The 19,876-nt window shown below is 38.9% G+C and overlaps 1 protein-coding gene and 1 pseudogene across 13 annotated transcripts; both read left to right on the top strand.

Moving 5' to 3' along the window:
• The first annotated feature begins 22 nt into the window (after positions 1-22).
• Positions 23-12,733, top strand: HNRNPK (heterogeneous nuclear ribonucleoprotein K). Of its 13 annotated transcripts, none has more exons than XM_019750139.2 (17): positions 23-161; positions 2,475-2,551; positions 2,660-2,744; positions 3,199-3,296; positions 3,943-3,999; positions 5,444-5,487; positions 6,355-6,427; positions 6,961-7,032; positions 7,533-7,646; positions 7,986-8,114; positions 8,750-9,057; positions 9,184-9,238; positions 9,542-9,625; positions 9,948-9,963; positions 10,040-10,122; positions 10,499-10,668; positions 11,441-12,733. In XM_019750139.2, exons 3-17 carry the CDS (start codon positions 2,687-2,689, stop codon positions 11,469-11,471), a joined length of 1,392 nt encoding a protein of 463 aa, XP_019605698.1. In that variant the 5' UTR covers positions 23-161; positions 2,475-2,551; positions 2,660-2,686; the 3' UTR covers positions 11,472-12,733. The 13 variants fall into 13 exon arrangements, with proteins under 13 accessions (XP_019605698.1, XP_019605696.1, XP_019605700.1 ...); XM_019750137.2 differs by having other exon boundaries at positions 11,381-12,733; XM_074330602.1 differs by lacking the exon at positions 23-161 and adding an exon at positions 382-519 and having other exon boundaries at positions 11,381-12,733.
• A 5,087-nt stretch (positions 12,734-17,820) lies between these two features.
• Positions 17,821-18,856, top strand: LOC109457300 (phosphoserine aminotransferase; annotated as a pseudogene).
• The last annotated feature ends 1,020 nt before the right edge of the window (positions 18,857-19,876 follow it).

Here is a 19,876-nt window from a genome sequence, read left to right as displayed (position 1 = left end):
GTTCTCGCGAGAGGTTTCTCCCCTCCCCCAGCTAGTGAGTGCGCGAACGGGAAAGGAGGAGGGCGCTCCAGGCGAAAGCGCTGCAGACGCCATTATCCTCTGTTTCTCTGCGGCACCAACCTCGACGTCTTGCCTACGTCCCGCTTGTTTACGGCCTATAGGTAATTAGCGTTATTGGGGCTTTGGTATTAAGGATTCAGGCAGGGGATTGGTCTCCCTAAAGGCTGCGTCGCCTTTTTCCAAGCCGGTTTTCCTTGGGCCTTTAGCGGCCTTTCAGCCTAAAGGGAGGCGCCGGCGGGAGGCGGGGCAGTCGCCTTCTCCGGTGCCTTGATTGACGCGGCCTTGAGCCAATCGTTTCGCCCTCGCGCCACCGCTGAAACCCGAGCAGCCAATCGGGCACGGCGGCGGGGTAGGAGAGCGCCGAGAGGCGGGGGAGGGTGGCGGGGGCCTGGGCTGGTTCTCTGTCTAGCTGTGACCGGCTGAGGCGGTGCGGCGGCAAAGGGACGGCAGCCTCGTTCGGTGAGGAGCGGGGCTCGGCGAACGGCACTTAAGAGTGAGGGTCGGAGGCCAGTTTTTCCGATTGAGGGTGGTGTTTGAGGGCTACTTGTTGGTTGGCGAATTCTCGGCTAGAGAACGTTGCCCGGCCTCCCCTCCCCCCACCTCCGCCATTTCCCTTAGCGTATATCCGCAGTCTGCGTTGTGATACTAGAGGTTGCGAGGCATGTACCTGGGGACTAGGCCCCTTGTGTAGGAAGAAGGGGCCGGCGGTGGGAACCCGAAGGCGGTAGAGAACGCCGCTGTTCTTTGTTTGGGTCCCGCCGCACTTAGGCTCTCCGACATGGGAGCAGGATCAGGGGAGGTCGAATGATCGGTTCTGCCTCCGTTGCTTTGTCTCTCCCGTGGTGGGGGGAGGGTGCGGGGGATGAGATCTCGAGACCGCGTGGTGGGTGGGGGAGGGGGGGTTCGGCGCTTGGCTCCGCCTAGTAGCACGTAGTCGCCATTACACGGGCCGCCATTTCCTGTCGGATCTGGGAGAGGAGAGGTGCGGCGCTTCTGCTCTTCGCCTCTGGCTTTTTCAGCTCCTGTTACTCGGCTGTTGGCGGATCCCGGTATCGGGCGTCGGGAGGGGAGGGCATATTTGCCTCGGCTGGTCGCGCACAAACTTAGTGATTTTTGTGGTCTGGAGAATGGTGATTGAAGGACCGCGGGAACGTTTTATCCTTGCAAATAGAGCCTTCTGTTTTGTCTTTAAACTTGATCCAAATCTTCGCCACACCTCAGCACTTAACTGAGTGATGGACCCGAAAGATCACGTCTCAGTTATTAGAGTGGTTTATCGACAAACGTTATTGAAAATTTGGGAGACGTAAAAGTTGCCTTGATTTTTTTTTTTTTTTTTCCTTTTTTTAACGCTAGGCTGCCTACTGTGTTTCCCTGAAAATGAGACCTAGCTGGACAATCAGCCCTAACGCGTCTTTTGGAGCGAAAGTTAATATAAGACTCGGTCTTATTTTGTAGTGTAAGATATGGTCTTATGTTAATTTTTGCTCAAAAAGACGCATTAGAGCTGATTGTCCGGCTCCGTCTTATTTTGGGAGAAACATGGTAGCTATCCCTTTTTTAGCACGGGCCACATGTCGCCTCCTGCCAGTCCTAAGCGGTGAGATAAAAGGATGTTTAGAGTCCCATCACCAGTCTGGTTGTAGAGGTGTAATTGTTAGGTTGTACCCTTTTTAATATAGTTTAATCTTCTAGGATTCAAGGGCTACATTGGCTCTGTTAAATAATAGAGCAGCACTGGCCATTTGGGTCTGCCCTTATTAGGTTTTGAAATTTATTTTTTCAATACAATAGATTGACCTGAATGTGGCTGTATTTGTAAATTCTCGAAGTTTTAGAGAACAGCATTTCAAGTCACCAATGGAAAGAAACCCAAAACCGATTTAAATTTTCAATGTAAAATTGCCTTGTTTCCCCGAAAATAAGACCTAGTCAGACCATCAGCTCTAATGGGGTCTTTTGGAGCAAAAATTAATATAAGACCCTGTCTTGTGTTATATATAGTAAAATAAGACCGGGTCTTATATTAATTTTTGCTCCAAAAGACTCATTTAAGATACTGGTCCGGCTAGGTCTTATTTTCGGGGAAACACGGTAGCTTTATCTTTATAAATATATACTTTCCAGGACAAAATTAACTCGTGGGCTTAACATGCTTTTGGTCTTTATGCATTTAACATATAACTACCGGTAGTTTCCATGGTGGGACTAGATCCAATGGCTAAAAATTAGTCGTTCTTGCAAAAAATCAGATTGATTGATTTGGGTTTTTAAGGCAATCGTTTGAGGGTTTAAGACCCTGAAATGAAGAAAGAAGTTTTAGAAATCGGTCTTTGTTGTGTTCAGATCAGTGTTCATTAGTATTCGGTGATCAGCAACCAAAAACCAAAACTGATTTATGTTGGTTTTTGTAGGCTACTGCAGCACTAGGGTGTCAGTTGGTCCCGCCCAGAACACTTCAGTTCTGCTCTGCAAGGATATATAATAACTGGTACGTTCTAGAAGCAGTCATTTATTTACCTTTTAAAAAAAATAGCAACATGCATAGCTTATTTTCCAGTAAGCCAAATGGACTAGAGCCTTTTTATTTTTTCAACAGATCGGTGTGTCCATTTAATCCAAGAAAATGGAAACTGAACAGCCAGAGGAAACCTTCCCCAACACCGAAACCAATGGTGAATTTGGTGAGAAGATGTTTTAATTGTAACAGTTTTATGTTTTTCTCGTTCTGTTAATTTCATTATTTATGATTTAGTCTGAGATCCCCCTCAGTTACATTTTGGCTTTTATTTATGAAGTAAAAGTAACTCATTTGCAAAGGTAACTGTAAACTAAGAAAAACCAATAATACAATTTTTTTCTCGGATTTTGTTATTCCTGAGCCTTTAAGTATTATATCATACTTGTGTTGAGACAAATGTTACTAGAAGGGAGCATACTTTGGTTCATATTTAAAAGTCCAAGAATCTGAGTGCCTTTGGCCTTTTAAAACATTCTTTGCAATTAGCAACCAATCTCTTCGAACAGAATGGAGTTGGTTTTTCTAATTTAATCTATAAGTTAAAACTTAAATGTAGTTAAAGATGCCTTTTCTTAGATGCTGGTGCTTTCTTTGAAATCTGAACTGTTAATTTCTAGGTAAACGCCCTGCCGAAGATATGGAAGAGGAACAAGCTTTTAAAAGATCTAGAAACACTGATGAGATGGTTGAATTACGCATTCTGCTTCAGAGCAAGGTATAAATTTTTATTTTTGAAAGTGGTTCTTAAGTTGAGTGGAAATTAAGATTCTGGTTTGGCCCTCTGAGAAGCCTTCAAAGCCTTATAGGGTTGAATATAAAAGATTTGTGTGATTCTAAACAGACTTGTAGGTCATGGTGGCTTTTTTTCTTCTTTTGGCTAACAAAATGAAATCCCTTAACACAGATGGGACCAGGAGAAAGGGTGTGGGTGGTCCTTAAAGCATTAATTGGTTAAAGATTGTATCTTGATTGTATTGTGGATTTATCAGAAAACATCCTGGTTGGCAGTTTACTTGATTGATGCTATCACACCAAATGTAAAAGTATCTGTTTAGTTCTTTTACAGATGGGTGTCGTAAAATTAATTAGTGCTTAAGTTTTATGCTAAGTGTCTTAGGACATTCTGAATATTCTATAGCTCTGCCTTGCTGTTTAAAGCCCCCAAAAGCACAGGCTAGTGTTTTTTTAACTTGATGATTTTGATATTCCCAAATAGATTTTCAGCCTTATAATAGAAAAGGGTTAGAGTTTTTGTATGGTTTTTTTTGGGGGGGGGGTTGGTTGGTTGTTTTTGGTTAAAGCTTAAGAGCACTGGAAGAAAAGGGTAAACTTAATTTTTTTGTTTTTCTACTTTTCTCCAGAATGCCGGGGCAGTGATTGGAAAAGGAGGCAAGAATATTAAGGCTCTGCGTACAGACGTAAGTATTAAAGAGTTTAAACTACACAACCAGCTTCGGTTTATGTTTGTAGAAATAAAAAGTTGCATCATAGAAATCAATAGTCTTAGATACAAGCCATTCGTAATAATTGATTACATAGATAATTTCAAGGTTTGCCATTCCTCATTTAACACAGTTCAGGTTGGGAGGGGTCTATATTAAACCTCTTCACATTCTAATAACTTTCCACCAAATTATTCACTTCAAGAAAGATAACATCTTAGAAATAACGACAGTGTAAAAACCTTTAATTGCACCATTTCCCGTGTGAATCAATTACGGTATCACTGGGGGGAAAAATCATTGCAGGTGGCTGATTAAACTCAGAAATCTTTATTTCCCCTTTTTAATCATCCATCTGTTCTTTAACAGCTTGCACATGGAGCACAAAGAAATTGTTGAGTTCGCATGATTAAATATGGGTGAAAAATAGAGTAGGCACTTGATTGGGAAACTCAATGCCAACGATTTATATGAGTCCTTCATATTTTATAGTGGGTTGACTCTTGTGATTAGACACATTAAATGTTGCTATCACCAGAAATAAGCATATTTATAGGACTTGTCTACACCAAAATTCTTTTTTTTTTTTAATTTTTTTCTTGTAGTGAGCAAACTCTCTTAATGTTTTCTTGCTAAAATTGAGGCAAATAACTTTGTGTTGGATACTTATTTGATAGAATTTCATTTCTCTCTCGGTCGCAGATCTTTGTATGTTCTTCTTGATTACTGTAAACTGAACTGGAAATTTTGTTTAAAATTTTACAGTCTTACCTGTTAGGATCTAGGAATGCGTTTTAAACCTCCAGGAAACCAACTAGTCTTTTAAGAGTTATGGGTTTTGGTGGTGTGGGAATTTTTGTTTTGTCTTTTATAAACCTCTCTCCTCTTAATCCAGATGTTCTGTATAATTATCTGGGTTATTCCCCATTTCCTCAAGCACTTCAGTAAACTGAGTCATGACAGGTTTTGTGTCTACCCTCATGAGCCAGCCTGCTACTGAAACATCGTTTGTTTAAAAAAAAAAAAAAAAGCTAGTACCATCATTTAAGGTCCTTAAATGTTAAGCCACAGTCAGATATAGAGAAGTCCATTATTGTGTTAGTCTTCAGAACAACTTAAGCTTGTTTCATTAATTGAGAGTATGAGTATAGTTTGTATTAAATTAAAATTTATTGCTTTTCCCCCTTTTCCCTCTCCTTGTTTTTTTGGCCATATATCTCCGTTGCCCATGTACTGGATCGACTTACCCCTGCGTTGCCCACCATGACGTTGGCCCATCCGCCCCTGAACGCCCATGTGAAAACCCTGGTTGGCTATGCCCAAAAATGTGCTCGTTGCCAAACGGGTACCATACTTGACAACTTCTGATTGAATGCCCATGCCCAATGCCAACATCCACGAACGCCAATGACCAATGCAGTACAATGCCAGTGTTTCAGTCCCAGACAGCAGTGGCCCCGAGCGGTATGTCCCAACAGTTTATGCCTCACTGCCTGATTAGAAAGAGAGAAATGTATTTTATTACCTGCCTTTTATATAATTAAATAGTATCCCCTTTAGACGGTGTATTGTTTTTCAAGTTTCTGTCTTATTTTCCCCATTAAGTCTTTTTGTCACTGAACTTTTACCGTGAGTTGCCCACCCAAACGATCCACTAATTTTATTTCGATGGAAGGAGCACAGCTTCAAGTGTTGCATATTTGCTGCATTGTAAATCAAATTGTTACCAAAATAGTCTCTCGCTCTGTCTTTGTGGCCCACCTTGCTTCCCAACATTGCCTGTTCATAATTTTTTCTGATGAAATGCTAACTCTGGTTCACTTTCCTTCACTTCTCATTTGTGTTGTCTTTGTTTTGTCTCGCATTTGTATTTGTTTTCTTGCAGAGCCCATTAGTGATCTAATTTCTAACTGGTATCCATAACCCTACTCCAAATACAATGTTCACCACTTGCATATTCCCCCACTTTGCCTAAGAGAAGGTGTGCCAGTTTTACCAATGTAACAGCGAGGGTATCCTTAATTAACTTAGTGGTGGCGGGGAACATAAATATTCAACTCTGCTTCAGTTCTGGTTATTGCCCACTTAATCTGAGCCCTTCCAAGAGCCCATTCTCTCTGTCTCTCTGCAAGTCTCCTAATAATGTTACCATGTCTGTATTGGGCATAAAACAAAAATGCATGTGTAAATCTATAAATAGGCTACTTTAAATGGGGAGTATTAAATGTGTTACTTCTCTGTAAAAGTTTGTATGACTACTGGTGATGAACACAAAACTCATTTTTCTTTTCTACCTTTTTTGTACTATTTGGTATTTGTGATGTTTGACAGCATATTGAGTATCAGTGCTGATATTGAAACAATTGGAGAAATTCTGAAGAAAATCATCCCTACCTTGGAAGAGGTAGGCTCACTTTTTTTACGTATTTGCCAATTGTGGGAGGGGGGGTGTTTAAAAGTATGTCTGTTGAGGCATAATGTGGGAGGTGGGAAGATAGTAGATGTAATAATTTGTAGCAGTAGCATCTTAACCTGCTACATAATGTGCAAGGTTACTATACACACCTTGTTTCTTTTAAAATGTAGTCTGGCCACTCCAGAGTAAAAGATTAACTATCTGTGGTCATGCATTTCATGGGTTTAGCATATATTTTAGTTTTAGAAGGTGTGTGGTTGGGGTTTGTTTTTTTTTTGTCTGGGGTTTTTTTATTTTTTAAAATACTGAGTGTAGAACTATGATTTAGTTTAAGGGGTTAAAAATTCTGTAATTTGTTAGGTGTGTAGAGAAAAGCATTAATATATTGATTCTTAGTGTAGATTAGCAGTTTCTCATTTAATGTAGATGTGAAATATGTTGTAGTAGCTTTACCAATATATGCGACAATAGCCTGATCACACTAGACACTTAACCTATTACTCTTATTTTTCTACTTTCAGGGCCTGCAGTTGCCATCACCCACTGCAACCAGCCAGCTCCCGCTCGAATCTGATGCTGTGGAATGCTTAAATGTATGTCATAGTGCCATTGAACCCCACTGAAGTATGGAGCCTGGCCCATGGGATCAATTTTATTTTTAACATAGTGTACTTTTCCCGTCTCTATAGAAAAAGGTTTACAAACATGATAAATGAATGGTCTTACAACTCACTGTTGACCCTGCTCCATGCTGCAGTGGGAATTAACTACATTTGCAAAGTGCTTTGCAGTCATTTTTATTATGGTGTTATTTGAATGTTAATAATAATTTTGTGGTAACAGCGACATGCTAAATGGCTGCAGTGTGGGTATGGTGTTGCAGGACCTGAAAATAAAATAGTTTTTTAAGGTGGTGCAGAATGTCCTTTTTGGGCCTGGCTATTGAGGATAATAAGCACATAACTGGTAAAGTTATTGAAATATAAATTCAGGTTGCTCACTGCAACAGTATGTTGTTATGCTTATAGCAGATAAGTGTATTATTGGGGAATCTTTAATTTGGGACTAATATTTTATAACTCTCCCTCTGCAGTACCAACACTATAAAGGAAGCGACTTTGACTGCGAGCTGAGACTGTTGATTCATCAGAGTCTGGCAGGAGGAATTATTGGGGTCAAAGGTGCTAAAATCAAAGAACTTCGAGAGGTAATGCAACTGTTTTATTTTTTCTCCTGTTACTGCAAAATAGTTTTTCACTGTGGACTTAGTTCAATGGGCTTCTCATTCCCCCTTCTTCTGAGTTTTCTTCCCTGAGATTACCTCTATATCCAGTTTGCTATTAAAATATCACAAAAAGACTTGGTCACATTATTTTACTAACTTTTTTATACCACTGGGAAAGTGCTAGAGTTACAAGATTTTTATATTGGGCGGGGGAGTTACTAAAGGCAAATGTAAATTTATCTGAACCTTCTGGGTTTCCTAACTTGTTTTTTAGTGCATTCTTATGCTCTGATTCTTTTTTTTTTTGTCAACTAATTACAGAACACTCAGACAACTATCAAGCTTTTCCAGGAATGCTGTCCTCATTCCACTGACAGAGTTGTTCTTATTGGAGGAAAACCTGATAGGGTTGTGGAGTGCATAAAGATCATCCTTGATCTTATATCAGAGGTATCTTCAGAACACGTTTCTTTACATTTAATTTCATGAAACATCGAAAGCCGTTTCGGAATGTTTAGACAAATAGGGTTTTTGTCCTTTCCCTTAATGTAGCAGTTTTCTATCACCTGGTTTTAGCTATCACTTTAATTTAGAAATAGTTTGGATAATTGTCATTTGATTGATGGTGAGATTTTTATAGCCTTTAGTACTTCAAAAGAAGTTTCTGTAGTACTACATTGCACAGCTTCCCAACTGATGTGTTGGTATGGATTACAGGCTCGCTCAAGATACTGATCCCTCCATATTCCTGGGAATGTTCACTTTCTTCTTCATAGACTGACCCCATTGTGAAATATAAAAGGGATTTCTGGTCTCCTCCTTAAGGTGAAAGGTTAAAACTAGAAAGCTGCTCTTTCTTAGAAAACAGTAAAACTCACTTTCGGTTTAGGACTCACCAAAAATACTGCCCTTTTTTTTGTTTTTGTTTTTTTGTTTTTTTTCCCCATTATTGCCTATGTTCCCTTCTTGTCTGAACTGTATCTCCCAGAAGCAATAGCGGACTTCAAATATTGTGTCAAAAGAATGGTTGGTATGAACCAAGGCTGTTTCTCTTTATAATAATGCATTGCTTTTTTTTGTTTTAGTCTCCCATCAAAGGACGTGCACAGCCTTACGATCCCAATTTTTATGATGAAACCTATGATTATGGTGGCTTTACCATGATGTTTGATGACCGCCGTGGGCGTCCCGTGGGATTTCCCATGCGGGGAAGAGGTGGTTTTGACAGAATGCCTCCTGGTCGGGGTGGGCGTCCCATGCCTCCATCTAGAAGAGATTATGACGACATGAGCCCTCGGCGAGGCCCTCCTCCCCCTCCTCCTGGCCGAGGTGGCCGGGGAGGTAGCAGGGCTCGGAATCTTCCTCTTCCTCCACCACCACCTCCTAGAGGAGGGTAAGTTTCTTTCATCTATGTATTATTAACATACAGCAATCTACATTTAGGGGAGTAGATAGGGTAGGTTTTTATTTGGTGGTGTGACATGTAAAGCTGAGATTACAACTTGTTCTCTTCTTGCAGAGATCTAATGGCTTATGACAGAAGAGGAAGACCTGGAGACCGTTACGATGGCATGGTAAGACTTCATCAGTGTGATTGAGCTGTAGGAGGTCTTAAAAGTCAGGTAGTTAATGTTTTGTTAACGAGTGTTCACTGAAAAGCTTGTCTTTTACAAATGGACTTCTTAGCCACTTATCATTTTGGTTGTTTGCTGGAATATTAAGACTTTATTGAGCTGTCTTTGTTTCCCCCAAAATATGTGATTACTGTAGGTTATATGTTTTAAATACTGTAAAATAGAAATTGGGCGTGTAAAAACAGTAGCTCTATGATAGATGCAGTGCCAGGTTCTTGTTAATACTTCTTTTTCTTAACACAGGTTGGTTTCAGTGCCGATGAAACTTGGGACTCTGCAATAGATACATGGAGCCCTTCAGAATGGCAGATGGCTTATGAACCACAGGTTGAGTATCATGGGTGTTTGCATTCATACCAGTAACAATTAAGATGTTTTCCTACTCAACAATAAGTGTCTGTTTCCCCTCGTCAATGTTTTTTTTGTTTGTTTGTTTATTTAAAAGCTGTGTACCTGAAGGTTTCTTCCCCTAAGGATTTTTTTCTGAAATATACTTAGTAGGGGAGGATGTGGGAGGACTTGACTTTTCTAAACTAGAGAGGGATTTGAAGAATATTAAAACATCTGAAGAGTAGATTGGGTTTTGGTTTTTGTTTTTTTCTGAGTAGTTTTGAAGGCAAAGTAATTATTTGTTTGTTTTCATTTTTAGGGTGGCTCCGGATATGGTAAGTTTTCTCCTTTGTGAAAACTAATATTATTTCATGCTTTCTAAATGAACTTGATGCTCATTATTTAAATCAGATTATTCCTATGCAGGGGGTCGTGGCTCATATGGTGATCTTGGTGGACCTATTATTACTACACAAGTAACTATTCCCAAAGATGTAAGTATCTTTACTATATTACAAGGTATATTTTAATAAATTATTTTAAGTTCCGAACTTGTAATAAAGGGTTTCGACAAAAATACTCCATTTTAGGATTAAAATTGTTGTTAAGGACTTCAGTGAGATGTCATTCTCCAGTTTATATGTTGTCAAGTGATGTTCAGTTCATTACTATCAAAAGCTGTTAAGAGGGTTGGCACCTTCGATTAAAGGAAATGTTGAAGTATAAATATAATCCAAACCTTAACTAGTTAGGTAGTATTAAAAACAAATCAATAACTACACAAAGTTAATACTCTTGATGGTCATTAAAACAGGTAATGCCGTTTCTTTTAAGTGTGTCATAAACACTTGTTTTTGAAAATCTTTTCAGTTGGCTGGATCTATTATTGGCAAAGGTGGTCAACGGATTAAACAAATTCGTCATGAGTCAGGAGCTTCGATCAAAATTGATGAGCCTTTAGAAGGATCCGAAGATCGGATCATTACCATTACAGGAACACAGGACCAGATACAGAATGCACAGTATTTGCTGCAGAACAGGTCAGTTTAGGTTTAGCTTTATGTTAGCTTGCACATACTAAAACTTTGAGCTTTTCTTAATTGATTTTTCTTTTAGAAGCCATGGTGTCTCAACCTTTTGGGGACCTAACTTCTAAACATTCTAATAGCTTTGCTTTAATTTTCTTCTGCTTTCTTACTAAAAACGGAGACATTCAATACTAATCTTTCTGGAAGAAGCCTTAACCAAGCAAACTTCTCATTTCTCTGGTGAAAACTGCTGCCAAAACCACTTGTTATAATTATACAGAGCCTGTAGAAAATATAGAAGATTCAGTGGATGTTGGTCTAGTTCTGTGTGGAAGACTAGTGATTTTGTTGTTTTTAGATAACTAAATCGACAACAAATCACAGTCTGCCATATGGCACAGGCCATGCCTCTACAGGACAAATGATTGGTGCTGTAAAATGCAGCATTTCACACCTTACTGGCATTTCTTGTCTTTTCTACCAAATATTAACAACTTTGGATTTCATTTTCTTAATTCTGCTCTGCTAATGTCTGATTTACTATTAATCATTTTTCTTGAATTTTACATTGTTCTAATTTGTAATTGCTAATATTTTAATTCTTACTTCTAATTATAATGGACATGTTTTGTCATTTTAATTTAGCATTGAAATTGTCTTAATGTTGATTAAGATGTTACGAACAAAAATTCTAATTCGTACTTTTTTTTCTTTTCTTTTATAGTGTGAAGCAGTATGCAGATGTTGAAGGATTCTAATGCAAGATATTTTTTCTTTTTTATAGTGTGAAGCAGTATTCTGGAAAGTTTTTCTAAGACTAGTGAAGAACTGAAGGAGTCCTGCATCTTTTTTTTTTTATCTGCTTCTGTTTAAAAAGCCAACATTCCTCTGCTTCCTAGGTGTTCTGCATTTGAGGTGTAGTGAAATCTTTGCTGTTCACCAGATGTAATGTTTTAGTTCCTTACAAACAGGGTGGGGGGGGAGGGCGTGCAAAAACTAACATTGAAATTTTGAAACAGCAGAGTGAGTGAATTTTAATTTTTGTTCATTGTTGGTTAAAAAGGAAAATTCCCCCTATGTAATTATTGTGAACACCTTACTTTGTGGTCACTGTAACATTTGGGGGTGGGGGAGACAGGGAAGAAAAGTAATAATAGTCCTTAATGTCCCTGGCAACTATTCAGAGCAGTGTGCAGAATGTAATGCTCTTTTGTAAGAAACATTTTATGATTTTTAAAATAAATTTAGTGAACCTATTTTTGGTGGTCATTTTTTTTTTTTTAAGACGGTCATTTTTCAAATGGCTGAATTCCCCAACCCACCCCCAAACTAAACACTAAGTTTGATTTTCAGCTCCTCTGTTGGAATAAATAAATGCATCTCTTGGACATAGGCAAAATATCTTGGCAAATTCAGTTCTGGTGATTTCTTAATGGTTTGAAAGTCCATTGCTTGTGAAGAAATTCCATCATACACATTCACGCTTATAATAAGCTGGGGATTTTGTTTGTTTTGCAAATGCTTGCCCCTACTTTGCAGCAGTTTTATATGTTAATAATTGTGAAAAGAACTAAGGTGGGGAGCAGTACTACAGATTGAGTAATGGTATAAGTATATACCAGAAGCCTAACGGCAGCAAGTTTTATTAATCAGAATAATACTTGTTTATGGAAGTGACTGCTAAATAAATCCTGATTATTTTTATTAGATAATTTCTCACCTATAGACTTAACTGTCAGCCTGCCTAGTGTCTATTAGTTAAACTTTGTAAAATAATATATATATTCTTGTTTTTCCATTGTATGCAAATTGAAAGAAAAAGATGTACCATTTCTTTGTTTTATGTTGGATAATGTAGGAAATGTTTGTGAACAATTCAAAAAAAAGATGAAAAAGTTCCTGTGGATGTTTTGTGTAGTATCTTGACATTTGTATTAATAGTTAAAAGTTCACTTCCAAATAAAACACCCATAATGCTAGAATCGATGTTTGCCCAATTTGAACAAAGGTTACTTGACACCTGTAAAATTTGTTAAAACGTTCCTCTTGTAAGGAAATACAGTAATCTTAAATTATATATTTTCTGTGTGAAGTGTTTTTCTAGCATTTATAAAAAATCTGATGGGGTGGTAAATTCAGAATTCTAGTAGTTGGGATCTTAATTTGTTAAAGGTACAGGTCCTATTCTTTACCTATTAAAATTTTTGAGGTTTTTAGGTTTCTACTCTATCGAATAGAACTAGTATGGTGTTTAAAGAGCAGTGACAGTAAAATAATGCAGATTATGATTCCTGGCTCATAAATCCTTAAAATACTGCTTGTTAACTTCCAATTATCCAACAGGCATAAGAACAACTCAATTACATGGGAAAGGATTCGTGGATGTAATTCTGCTTAGATTTAGGAAAGAGACTATTATTAGAAGAGGGAAGTAGGCAGTTTTTCTTGAATACACAAGTTGTACATGCAAATGTGCCATTTAAGGTGATTAGTATTTCAGTAACTCCTTTTGGTTAGGGAAGAGCAATTGAGTGTTCTCTTCATAGTGAAATAAGGGGTGTCACAACATCACTTAAAACGAGTGAATGCTACCTGTGGTAAAGTTTCACCAAAGGTGAAATCCAGCCAAATTGCTTCCCCTTTGAGTAGTTAATGTGTCAGTTGGGTTGCTTAGGGTAGTATAGCCTACTAGTATTGAAATGAGCCAACCCTTAGGGGAAAATTACTAGTGACATTTTAGTCTATTCCTACTACAGGAAAGCAACCCTGGAGAGAACTAATTCTCATAGTTTTCATTGGTCATTCAAAAACTGGTTATGTAAATAAATGGACTTAGCTGGACGTTTTAATACTTGTACAAATAATTCAGACCTTGAACACATGAACCTACTCAAGATTAAATAGATTGGAGACTATCTTGGCATTTATAAGTGGGAGGTAGAGGCCTTTTGCATTGCCACTATTGGAAAATGGTGTTTGAATATGGGCCGGAAATTTGAGTTAGGTTCAGAAAACTTGAAGTACAATTTAAAACTCACTAAAATGGAACATCAGTTTTACAAGAAGTAAGCAGCTGATTTATTGAAGCTTTAAAGATTTAAACACAGTTTTGAAGATTTTAGGTTTAATTTCTGAAGTTACTACCAAAATGGCAACAGACATGTTGGAAACCAAAGGTTGCACCAAGGTTTTTACAGGAACGAAAAAGAATTTTAAAACCTTTCTTGACTGAAGTCAAATTTTAAATTTGCTTTTATAATGAGACTATAATGGAAAAATTTTATTGAACCAGTAATTACTCCTCTAAATCTTTGATCATTGATACCACTGGAATTACATAGAGAATCTTAGGAAAGTGACCATAGCAATTTTCCTCAAATCATTTCAGTGGTTTATCTTGCAATGCTTTATGTTAATACTCAAAATGGACTTAGTGTTCCACAGACATGACAGGTTGTGATTTGCTTAAGATTGCTGCTAAAGAGGCCTGTATTTAAATGTTCATTTTTAGACCAATGAAAACTTAGGTCCTTACAGTTGGTTTGGTTTTTTAAATGTTTGATGCCATCAACATTTTGGAAAAGGAATCAAATTTTTTTTTGTTTTAATAGAAGAGTTTTTGTTTTGTTTTTTTCAAACTTACTTGTTTTTCCAAGACCCATCAGCTCCAAGTCCAATAGTAGTATCACCTTAGTGGTGGAGGGCGCAGCTCACAATGGCCCATGTGGAGATCGAACCTGCACCTTGTTAAGAGAGCACCACGCTCTAATCAACTGAGCTAACCAGCCGCCTCAGGGATTCCATCTTGATGGTGGCTAAATTAACCTTAAAGACTATTTTACATCTCCCATTTATTACCAAGGTTTACCCCTTGCAAGTTTGAAGTGAAACAATTTCTTGATGGTGACACTGAGCTTTTGCAAAGCGATGTCAGTGTTTCTCAAACTTCTTAGGACCACCTTCAAAATCAACATGCTGCTTAAACATGAAAATTTCTGGGCCATACCTCTACTGAATATATTAAGGTGCTGGGGATCTGCACATTTAACAAATTCCTGGACTTAATACTTTAAATTGTAGGGTACTTTAAATTGCACCCTTCCAAGGTCTGGGTGCAAAGGATTTAGGTTTTGATAATGGGAGGAAAGGGCGTTTGTCAGCATATTTGCAATACAACAATATGTAGTAAGAACCGTAAGTGTTCCATACCTTTTCATTAACTCAGATACGTATTTAGTTCCTGAGGTGTATAGGGAGAGTGGTAGGCCCTAAGGTGCAGTGGTTAGCAAAAATAGTCCAGTCTATTTAAAGAGTCCAATAACTAAAACTGATGAAAAACCTTTACTGTGAGATAACGTGTAAGAAATCCACGTGTTGTACATACGTACATTCACAATCGAGTTGCTTGAAACAAACTGCAAAGTTAAAACTAGGAAAATCCCAGTGTGTTAATCCAAAATGCTCTCTGCTCCTTTTAGCAGATGAAAAAGACATCAGAGCTTGTTTGTGTACACAGATGGACATTATTTGCCCAAGCCAGGCCTCAGCACTTCAGTCATGGAAGAAGTCTGACCCTAGGAAAAGGAGAGAAGGGAATACCTGGAAAATTAAAGCCCAAACAAATACATTTGTCTATGTTTCAAATGGGGAGCTAATTTGCTGAGCCTCTTGAGAGGTTGAACGTACAAAATGCAAATGCTTGCCAACTGAGCAACAAGCACTAGCAATAGAGTAAACTGAAATACGATCTATGACCGCAAAACTTTACGGCCTCCACCTCATTTTTGTGCAGAACCAATAAGGATTTCCTGTCTCCCCATTCCTCCCTGCTTCACCAAACCTCAGACCTGTAATTTTGAGGGAAATTAAAGGCATAGTAGCCATAATCTTACACCTTTCAAAATCATTTCAGAAATATGTACTCCTTTTGGTCATCCCCCTTATTTTTCCTGAAGTCTGCCATTAAAGAGATAGGCTTCATGGAAGGGAAGGGCCAGTTCACCTAGAACGAAGTTTTGTAGGGTAGGGAGAGGAAAGCATATGACAGTTGCTTATGAGACCAAAAGAGGGAGAAATCATTTTGATAGATTTTGCTGGAACAGAGTAGATAGAAGGTGCCAGCTTGGTCCCTTAGGGACCTTAGGTGCACAGCAAGTGGGGTATGATTAGTGAGAGCAGTAACTCCAGATAGGTTTGAATAGGACGCCAAAAGCAGAGAAGCAAGGCTAAAGCCTCACTTCTATTTGGAACCCTGCAAAGTGTCCCTATGACCACATGGGCTAGTAAGTACAGCAGAAATTGAGGCATATGTTTCCATACAGAGACAGATTTCATACATGCAGGCACACATACCACAGAATTTTCTGATTCCCACATGGAGACAGCAGAAACTCAAAGTGATTGTCAATACCAGTGAAAGCTGAAGTCATATCAGGTTGGTCAAAAAAGGCCACTGGGCTGAGTGCTGAGAAACCAGATCACCAGTTACTTTGGTCGTTCAGTGGTTGCTATGGGGAGAGCAGGAGCCAAAATTCAGATACCAGACAGACTACACCTCGTCTGGAGATCAAAAACAGTTTGCTGACAAAGGCCCTTTCCCTCCCATTATCAGAACACCTAAACCTTTTGCACCCAGAAGACCTTGGAAAGTCTTGGAAAGGTGGAGGTGAAAGACCTTTTAGAGAAAACAACCCTAATGAGGGGTCTTATCTAACTGAATAATTATTTCCCTTAAATTAGGTCATTTAAAACTGAAAGACCAACTTTATTTGGTAAGTTTGTGTTTATCATGGGAATAGGAATTTATGAGAAAGAATGCATATGGGAACTGGGGGGCTCTGGAAGTCCCCATAAAAGCTGGAGAGGTAAGGCTAATATCAAACCATAGTTCTAGGTAGAGGTGACCCCAGTTAGTTGGGGCCTTCATTTGGTAGATCAGGTAGCCTTTTTACCTAGATCATTTATTCATATCTGTGTCTCAAATTGGCACCAAATCTGTGTGCAGTTCAGACTCAGAACTCTGTGAGATCAGGCTGGCACTAATCTCCAACCGAGATCAAATCATGGCGTGTCTAATTCCCTGCCTTATCCTGCTTCCCTTGCTCCTTTTTGCCTGAGAGTATTTCCCCAGTGAATCACTTATACAAGAATTCCTGGCTCTGACTCTTCTTCTAGGGACTTGATCTGAGACAGTTGAGCTGGAGCTAAAGCAGACATTTGTATCAACCAGACATTTGATGGTAAGGAGACTTTGACTTATCTCCTTCTGAGGAAGGGGTGAGAATTTTTTATTTTATGAAAAACAACTGCATTCTGTTAGGAGTATTTTTGAAAGTATATGTATGGGAAGAAAATAATTTGGATGCTGATATAATGGGCCTTTGTTAAACCAGACACAATCAGTTTTCCCTTTCTAATAGTACCTAGTTTTCCTTTTGGAGTTTTTTTTTTTTTTTTTTTTTTTTTTTTCTCCCAGTTGTATGTAGGCTTGATGAGATAGAAATCCTGGTCCTTAGAGATTCCTTATCAACCAAGAGGATGGGCATTTGACTCAGGCTTGCCCAACCAGACTTGGTCCTGGAAATTTGAATTTTGAGCAGAATGATGCAAGCAATTTACAATGACCATATTTAGTTTTTTCAGCACCATTAGAAGAGACATTCGGGCAGTTTTTGCCCTCAATATTGTAACTGCCTGATTTCTGTTTACAAGTTTGGTTCTCCAGTCTTCCCCTCCATCCCAAGAATTTTTTCATAATTTTTCAAAAATTATTTTTGCTTAATTAGTTGCTGTTATATGTAGTCCTTCAATCAAAGACTCTTATCATGTACAGGCAGCATTGCTAATTTCAAGGAGGACAGTAACAAAAAGTATGGCTGACAGCTGCTGGCTCCATCTCAGCTGCCACTGCTGTCAACCAATATCACTTAGTCCTTTACAGTTATGCCATCTGGGGCATAAATCATTTTCTAGGGGAGTGTCTAGCCCTATCTCAAGACTACAACTGAACATCCAGGGCAACCAGCAACATGCCCTGACTTTCTGGCTTTTCCCTTCATTTTCCAATTTTGATAAAAATGCCACACCTCACAGGTAAGGGATCTGACTTCCCCACCAGCCACCAAAGGGATGATAGTCAACTCTCTGTGGGGTAAACTGTGACCAATGGAGAATAAGAGAAAGGAAACAGACACGTGCCACTCGGCCATTCGTCCTCTCCACTCTGCCCGGCTGCCAGGGACACACTGTGGATGGCCGATGGCAGGTGGTCATTTTCGTTTGGACCCAGCCGCCAAGCTGCTGCGCTCAATGTTGTTAGAGATACAAAAAGAATTACTAAACTAAGGAGTTGGCATTAGTGTTCTTGAAATGAGCCACAGGTCATCTGCTTTCCCTAAAATGATTAACAACACGGAGAATCTTGTGGGAGAATTGTTAGCGGTTCCAGACAACTACAAGGTGATTTTTGTGCAAAGAGGTGGGTCAGGCCAGTTCAGTGCTGTCCCCTTAAACCTGATTGGTCTGAAATCAAAAAAGTGTGCCGAGTATGTAATGAGCTAATGTCGCAGAAGAAGCCTAGAAGTTTGGGACCGTGAATATCATTATCCTAAACTTGGGGGGTTCTACAAAAAATAGATCCAAGTTTGTGAACCCTCAACCTGGACGCCTGCTGTTTGTATTATTACTACGCCAGGGAGACTGCGCATGGTGTAGAGTTTGACTTTATCCCTGATGTCAAGGGAGCAGTGCTGTTTTGCAACATGTCCTCAAACTTCCTAAGCCAGGGGATGTTTCCAAGTTTGGTGTGATATTTGCTCTTCTGGTATGTAGAACGTTGGCTCTGTGGGGTAACAGTAGTGATCATGCACGAGGAACCTCTGGGGTTCACCCACCCTTCAGTCCTGGAGTACAAAGGGCAGGCAGGAAACAAGTCCTTGTACAACACACCTCCGTGTTTCAGCATTTATGGCAGGGGCTTGGTCCTGAAGTGGATTAAGAACAGTGGTGGTGCAGCAGCCATGGAGAAGCTTAGTTCCGTTGAATCTCAAATGATTTATGATATTACTGATAATTTTCAAGGATTCTATGTACACCCAGTGCACTCAAGAATAGAAGCAAGATGAACATTTCATTCTACATTGGCAACTGCAAAGGAGATGATGCTTAAGAAAAAGATTTTTCCTTTATGAACTCAGTATGATCTTCTTAAAAGGGATGGGTCTTTTCCACGTTAACCACAAGCAGTGGTCAGCACAATACTACCGTGCTGTTGTATTGTCATCTGAACCTTCTTTTTTTCCAGTATTATAGATACTGTTTTATCTATAAGATGTTTACCTTAAAACATAAGCATTTAATCCTGGCCTCAGGTTCTGTTCAAGATAAATATTTGTATGTTTATTTTTGTACTTTTTTCTCAAAGCAGATTTTTATGTTTATCATTGTTGTGTATCCCTTACTTCCCTTTTTTTGCACTACAATCTAAGCGAGTGATCTATTGCCAACTAGCACCAATTCTCCAAATCAGAGTGTTCAAGGGAAACATTCTTGTGTGATCCTCTTTAATAGAAGATACACCAGACAATCTATTTACTTCTGTTCCCCAGAAATAAAATAACTAGAAGCATTGCTGCTTCTCTTCCACATATTTGAATTTCAATTCTGGAAATTTCTTCAGCCTGTCTTTGGGCAGTGCAACAACGCTTTGCTTGATGATCCCTGGACCCATTCCACTGACATCTCAGCTCCAGCTTGTAGCAACCTTGAGCTAAAGAAGGTGATTGCCAGATGAATATTTTGCATTATATCTGAAAATGAAGGGTGGGTTCAAAATTGTTCAGAGATCTCATTTGTAAAGCAGTGTGTACACCAAGTTTGGATTGTGGTGAAGAGAATTTATCAGGCAGGAACTAATGATATCCGTAACATCATTTAAATCACTTCTATGACATTTAAGTTTTGTGCATAATCTGGTAAAGGAACATCATTGGAACTCAGCAAATCTCTCAAGTACTGTGCGGCTTGTTCCAGAATTTTGTTATGTTTTTTAGACAGCAAGAAAACAAAGAGATTAATGTTTTATTATAAAAGGATATAACTTAGGAACAGCCAGATGGGAAGAGACATACATATAGGGCAAAGTATGTGGGAAGGAGCATGAAGATTCCATGCTCTCTCAGCATGTCACTCTCCCTGAATATGTGTTAACCAAATTGGAACT

The sequence above is a fragment of the Rhinolophus sinicus genome, linkage group LG04 (assembly GCF_036562045.2).
Source record: "Rhinolophus sinicus isolate RSC01 linkage group LG04, ASM3656204v1, whole genome shotgun sequence".
In the NCBI taxonomy this organism is placed as follows: Eukaryota; Metazoa; Chordata; class Mammalia; order Chiroptera; family Rhinolophidae; genus Rhinolophus; species Rhinolophus sinicus.
This window is presented reverse-complemented; position numbering and strand designations above follow the sequence as displayed.